This window comes from Aplysia californica, unplaced genomic scaffold (assembly GCF_000002075.1).
Source record: "Aplysia californica isolate F4 #8 unplaced genomic scaffold, AplCal3.0 scaffold00070, whole genome shotgun sequence".
NCBI classification, from domain to species: Eukaryota; Metazoa; Mollusca; class Gastropoda; order Aplysiida; family Aplysiidae; genus Aplysia; species Aplysia californica.
In genome coordinates this window covers 1272653-1279551 of record NW_004797340.1, presented here as the reverse complement: position 1 = coordinate 1279551, position 6899 = coordinate 1272653, and the positions used below count along the sequence as shown (strand labels likewise).

Below are 6899 nucleotides of genomic sequence, written 5' to 3'. Positions count from 1 at the left end.
TATAATTACGCCCACAATATTATGTGTATATGATATAATATTCATATATTACTATATCTACAATGTGTATACATTATTGTTCCCTCCAATTTTTAAACAAAAACAAAAACAAAAACAAACGCCAAGGTACCTGTGGTCAAACTATATTTTGAATTGTTGTCCGCACATCATCGTCTCTCTTGTGTTCTCTACTCTAGTAAGGTAAAAAGTTGTTCCCGCATCCGATCCGGACATAGGAGATTGCCTTGTTCATGAGACAACTTCCTGGGCCTTCGGCATATTGTGGTATGGCAGTTCCTTTCCACGCCGCCTGTACTTCCCCTACTCGAAGTCAGGTACCCATTACTGCTGGGTGGGCAGGAGGGGGCGAAAAAAATCTGTGTCCGAACCGGGGCTCGAAATCCGGACTTTCCACTCCGAAGACGAGCAATCTAACCGCTCCGCCACCGCTCCCTCTATTGTAAGGTGCTAGTATTATATATTATTATGATTTGTGAACTGTGTGTCACCAATGCCGCCCTATTTGTGAAGGTGGGTCGTAAACCTGTACCTACTGACACTCATCCCAATTTGTGTGACTAGCATTCTGAAAGAGACATGCGGGACGAATTTTAATGTTCTTTGGTTTTGTTCTTTCTTCTATTTTTTATTTTTTGGAGAAAGGGTGTGTAGGGGGAGGGGGGGAGAGGATCAAGAGGGTTAAGAGTTGAAAGGGCGTCGGAGCTCATTAAAACTCTTTAAAGTATGCGGACTGGGGCGTGTGGCGGTAAACTGACAATGCTATCGCCACTTGTGTGCGTTGAGCTCTTGCCCTGAAGTTCAAAGGAAAGTCGGTTTAAACGCTGGTAGATAGCGGACCATCCACTCAGTACATGGGGTTCATGCTTAGCAAATATGATGGGAACGTTGGAGTGAGGTGGGGGTGGGGATGGGGGAGTTCCAAAGATATTGAAAAGAACGATAAATTGCATTGGTTTTTTAAATTTTTGCAGCTTTTTTCGGGGGGGGGGGGGGGGGGGGGATTTTGAAAATATATATTTCTTTCTTTCTTTCTTTCTTTATCTATTCTTTCATTTATTTTTATTTTTTCATCTATCAATTAATTATTTATTTATTCATTTGTAAAATATTTATTCAGTTATTCATTTATCTTTTTATTTATTAGTGCTTTACTTTTTGTACCTACGGTCTTTTTTTTTTTTTTGCTTTAGCTTAATTTTTCCGTTTCAACATAAAATAATTTTGTAAGCACTAGCTTTCAGTCTTGAAAACTATTAATAATTAAAAATGAAACTGAAATTCTACGGAACAAGGGCATTAGCCGTGGTAATTTTGCGCTCAGAGGGACAATTTTATTTTGCCACAGCCTTGACAAAAGTCGGAAACCGGAGTATACTACTCAAGATAGCATTCAGCTAGCCATATGTCATCATCATCAGTGCCTTTCACCCCTGGCAGGGTATAGGCCACATGCAAGCTCCTTCCATTTATCTCTGTCCTGGGCCATCCTTCCTATTTCGTTCCAAGTGAGCTTCATCTCTCTCATGTCCCTTTCCACACACCTCCATGTTTCCCGTGGCCTACCCCTGCCTCGTGCTCCCTGTGGGTTCCTTTGCAGTGATTGTCATGTGATGTTTCTGCTGGGCTTTCTGAAGGTGTGTCCCATCCAACGCCACTTTCTTAGTCCTATTTCTACTTCTATATTATCCTTTTGCCCTGTCCTTTTCCACAGCTCTTCATTTCTTATTCTATCCTGCCACTTAATTCTTAGGATGCTCCCCATACATCTGTTGATGAAAATCTGGACTTTATTCAGCTCTGTCTTTGTTGTCTTCCACGTTTTGCAGCCGTTAAGGAGCACAGACTTGATATTGGAATTAAAGAGTCTAGCCATACGTACTCACATGATAAACAAGAATATACTGACAGCATGTCTTCAAACTCCAGTTACAGACACGTGATAGGCCATTTATTGAATTATGTCCCTCAAACTCTAACAGACAATTCAAATTTGGCTTGCTTTGACGCCCCCATGTGTTTAGTTTCGACGAGCTTTCACTATTTAATCTTATAAGGCCGTTATTCACTTTGCCCCACTCCCCACTTCTATGGAAAGACCTCCCAGGTGTAGACAGTCATCAATACTTGAAATTCCAAAAGCGTCCCAGCCCTGACTTTCTTGACATTTTTTTTCTCTCCAATTCAACTGTCTATTTTCTGAACTTACGTACCGAGACCTGTTGATTTCATGAGAGGAAATGCTTAGCAACGATATTTCAAGATGAAATGGACTAAACGGACTACAATGACTTGCTTGAATCCCTGGCCCGTACCGAACAACGACAAAACAGTTGGTCATCTCTTTTGTCTGTGAGTTGTGGAAATTGAAAGTAAGAAAAGCACGACTAGAAAGTTGTGTCGTGTTGGTGGGCTAGGTTTCTTTTAATTTCTTTGTTCACAACTCACACCCACAGTGCATTATTGAAGTTTTGGAGACTTTTCAGGTTCTCTGCCCACTTAGCTCGATTCTTTAAGAAAAGGGCACTGCTTCATAGATCCCGTCTCTTACGTAACTTTTCAATGTTGGAAGAGGCGTTAAAGTCACACAATAATACTTAAACATGACTGTATCTGTCTATCATGTTCTTTCCCAGCAACACATTATTAGCGTTATTGTGTTAATGTCCTCTTCTTAATTAATTCAAAATAAACTGTAGCCTCCTTTAGCCTGTCGCGGATGGCTGGAGGGCACAGTTGGCACTCCTTCCTTTTCTTTCCCTTTAGTCTTTCTGTCTATACTTCTAATTTTTCCCCAGAAACAAAGGATCCACTCCCCGGGGCGGTGCAACTGACTGAAGTGTCTTTTGGCCATTCCCAAAGGGGGGACGTTTCTCGTTCTAGTGCACAGAAGAATTGTAAATGGGCTAATCCAAAAATGCCATGTTCATAACTATGCCTGAACTACTACAGCGAACTGCTGCTTTTTCTTTCCTAATCTTTACTATCGTCATTTTGCTCTACTTCTTTTGAATATTTGTCACACTATTTTGTGACCTGCTATTTCTTGGGTGCCTTGATAGTCGAAGCAGGCTTTGTGCGGTGAAGCTAGAAAGGTGAGCAGACTAGGTGCCGTAAAACCTCTATTAAAATAAAATAAAACAAACCATCCATCTATTGTGTCGATGCACTTCTCATTACTCAACGCAAACTAAATTCTCCCGTCTGTGTTGTTGTCTGTGGTGCACCAATGGGCGCTTAGCCATCGCACAAAGAAGACATAAGTTCGGTTCATATGTGGTGAGGTTTTGTTGGGTTTTGTTTTTGGTTTTTATACGAGTACAATTACCCCCGTATGCAGGGATATTGTATCCCTTTCAGCCCTGACAAGCAAGGTTGAAATAGCCCGGCTCTTATAATATGATCTAAATTATGTCGATGGGGGATGCAAAAACACCTATATTAAAATATCGGATAGCGTATCAAATTAGACTCCACCATGCCATAATAGACAATAAGAAACCATAGCATACCACATCATACCTTACAATGAGATTATAACATTATGTTACACATACCATGATGAAGTGGGTGGTTGGAAGGCGCCACTGGTAGGCCCTCTCCTTTTCTGCCGCTTTGTTATTTCTGCCTGTTTTCTTAATTCCTCCTTGCTTTTAATGAATGGTGTAAGGTTGTGAAATTTACTCCGACGACAAATGTTGTCCCCATTGTCGTGTGTAGTTGACGGATACACTGCTATGGTTTGCTCCTTCAAACTTCTAGCAAACATCCCTTGTCTTTTTCGCTCCATCTTCTTTTTGTTTGGTTGTTGCTGTCTGTTAACACTTCCGATTTTCGGCATTTATATGAGCTATATGTGTTGAAAGTGCATTAAAACTCTAATTACGCGAGTGGTTGGAGGGCGCTATTGGTAGGTCCTAATTCTTTACTTTCTTTTTTGTTTCTGTTTGTCAGTCTTACTTTCCCAAGCACTAAATGACTGATACGTGTATAGTGTCGATGCGCTTCTCCTTACTCAAACAACCAATCAATCAATCAAACAAACAAACAACCTTTACCTACTAAAATTAAACAAAAACGATATAATTTTCTCCCCATTGCCCCCCCCCCCCCCAACCTCCTACCCGTCTCTCCCCTCAGGCACCCGAGAACAAGCCTACGTGTATGGCATCTCCTCCTCTGCCCTCGTCCATTCCATCTCCCGTGCCTGCAGTATCGGTGTGACCACCAAATGCAGCTGTGGCGTCCTGCCCAACACGACGCCTACGGGAAACTTCAAGTGGGGCGGCTGTGGCGACGACCTTCACTTCGGCCTCCTGTTCGGAGAGGCGTTCACGGACGCCACGCTGAGGAACAAGAAGGGCAAGGTCAAGACGTCCAAGAAAGCCATGATGAATAGACATAACTTCCGCGTGGGGAGGAAGGTGAGACCGTTGTTGATTTGTCTTCTGTTTGGTTGTTTGTGTCTTTGCTTGGTTGTTATAAGTGTTGTTATCTTTGTTGCCGTTGTTGTTGTTGATGATGTTCTTATTCTTGTTATTGATGTTGTTGTTTTATGGGGAAGGGTCTTTCTGTCTGTTTGTTTGATGGTCGTTGACATCATTGTTGTTGTTCATTTTGTTTGTTTTGTTTTTGTTTGTTGTTATTGTTCATTTGTTTACTTGTTTGTTTGTTTGTCTGTTTGTTTGTTTGTTTGTTTGTTTGTTTGTTTGTTTGTTTGAAGCATTATAAACTCACCACTGCCCACATTCATTCTCAATTACTGGGTCGACTCGTGGGCCAGACTGAAAGAGCTTGTGTTCTGGATCTGGCCCGCTGGCGTAGTTTGCCCATGTTATAAGATATTACTATAATATGGTCACTTAAGGACAAGCGGGCTAACCCAGATTTCGAGGGTTTCCAGAAATCTTGAGCTACACCAAAAGTGGGCATTGCCCTACCTATAGCAGACGTTTAGTTTCATTGGTGTGTATATATGTTTGGTTAAAGAGAAAACTTTCCTTGTATTTTAAAGAAACTGAACAAGGGGCAAAAACGTTACCCTTGATTTTCAGAATCACTATACTGTTGACGATGATACTTGAGGTTCAATCTTTTTTGTATTGCGATAGACGTTTACCAAGAGTGAAGGCAAACTCATAAGTGTTATAGTCTTGTGTTTCTATTGTTATTCTATAAAAGAAAGCTTCAAACCACGTCTCAAAAAGGAATAGTCCTTCTGTAAACATTGTTAAATACGCCCTTTGATCGTGCCTCCAGCGACCTTCGGCTTTAAACATGACTGATACGGCTTTTTGTCCTTTTTCTGTACAATATATCTGTGTGTCAGGTCACTGTTTTTGACAATTTGTAGGATCTAGATTAGAAACTGGCAAGAACATCTACACAATATTTACATTCGTTACCGTAGATTGCTGTTGTCGCTTGCTTTGTGTTTGTTTTGTTATGTGTTATTGTTGTTATTGTTGTTGATTGTGGTGGTGGTGGCAGTGGTAGACGTGGCAGTGGTGGTGGTGGTATTGTTATTATTGTTATTATTGCTGTTGGTGATGTGGATGTCGCTTTTGTTTCTGTTTCTTCGAGTTGCAGGTCGAAACGCTTAAATATCAGCTCGTTTCAAGTTTTCACAATTGTCAGTTTTGTTTCGTCCCTTTAGAGCGTACATAAGGATTACAATTCTGATATAGAAGTAGAAAATTGCTTGCACTAAGACCAACATATGGCTTAAACAAACTGTCAACTTTCACGAAACAACTTGTCGAGTAGTTTAGACATAGGGTTCTGGTAATCAAATCAGCAGGCAATAAATAACAATAAGCGAACCAGTTATTTCCAGGTTCTGTCAGGTAAAAATCCACAGCGGAAAATTCCGGAATGGCCTAATAACGTCACTCAACAGTGAGCTAAAATAAGAAAGAGAAAACGAATCCAAACACAACACTCACAACCGTGACGCGCAAATAACGTGGCATCAACTTCCAGACAGAGAAATGGACGGCCCCCAAATCGAGTAATCAAACCAGCAGACAATACCAGTAGGGTCCGTCTGCTAAACATCACAGCAGGACAATCCCCACAGCTCTGTTCAAACAAACAATCAGTTTGTCTTTCGCATTTTACTTTTTTTGTTAGTTTATTTTTCGCATTTTTTATATTTGCGCATTTTTTGTTTTGTTTTGTTTTGTTTTCCACATTTCAATTGCGGGCAGAGCGGTTTACTTTCCCTCAATTGCTGGCGCGCTGTGCCGTTCGGTCAGCTCATCGTAAAACAAATCCCTGGGCTATCATAAACAGTGTGAGGGATTTGACGTGCGTGGCTGGTCAATAGCTATATAAACAGTGTTTGTGAGTGTTGCATCAATAAATCACAACTGGGTCTGATGTCTAGCATAGATGTTCAACAACAGATACTCGGCTGCGCCTTGTTTGGAACGGGGCCTAATAGACGACAAAACATTTTGGATTCTTTTCAACGGTGAGAAATGAGGATTGGGAAATGTCATCTTGTCTATCAGCCAGTTTGACTTTCCGTGCGTCAATGATATATTTTCTTTTTTCTACATGTATTTACTATCGGTAGACATTTTCTTACCACCTCCCCATATTTCTGTTAGTTTGTCCATTGTTTAACTTTTCATTTTTATTATGCCTATGTGTTGGCCTAATGGCCTACTATTTCGTACCTGGCCATGATATCCCCAACTGTACCTATACCTGATAAACGCCTTCCGATCTTTGAAACAGAAAACGACAACATGAACGAGGAGAAAAATGATTAATCTAAAGAAAGTTAAGAACACACGCAGAAAAACTATTCAATATAACTCTTATATAATATCAACAGATTGTGGAAGCTGTTATGTCTCACTTTTCAATACAAC

At 40.8% G+C, this 6899-nt stretch overlaps 1 protein-coding gene across 2 annotated transcripts in view; it reads left to right on the top strand.

The window, feature by feature from the left end:
- LOC101848808 (protein Wnt-11b-2) overlaps window positions 1–6899 on the top strand; it is a 207544-nt gene that overhangs the window by 181992 nt on the left and 18653 nt on the right. For both annotated transcript variants that reach the window (XM_013079991.2, XM_005093834.3), the window contains exon 5: window positions 4159–4442. In XM_013079991.2, coding sequence (XP_012935445.1) covers window positions 4159–4442 — 284 coding nt within the window. The remainder of the gene's footprint in view (window positions 1–4158; window positions 4443–6899) is intronic.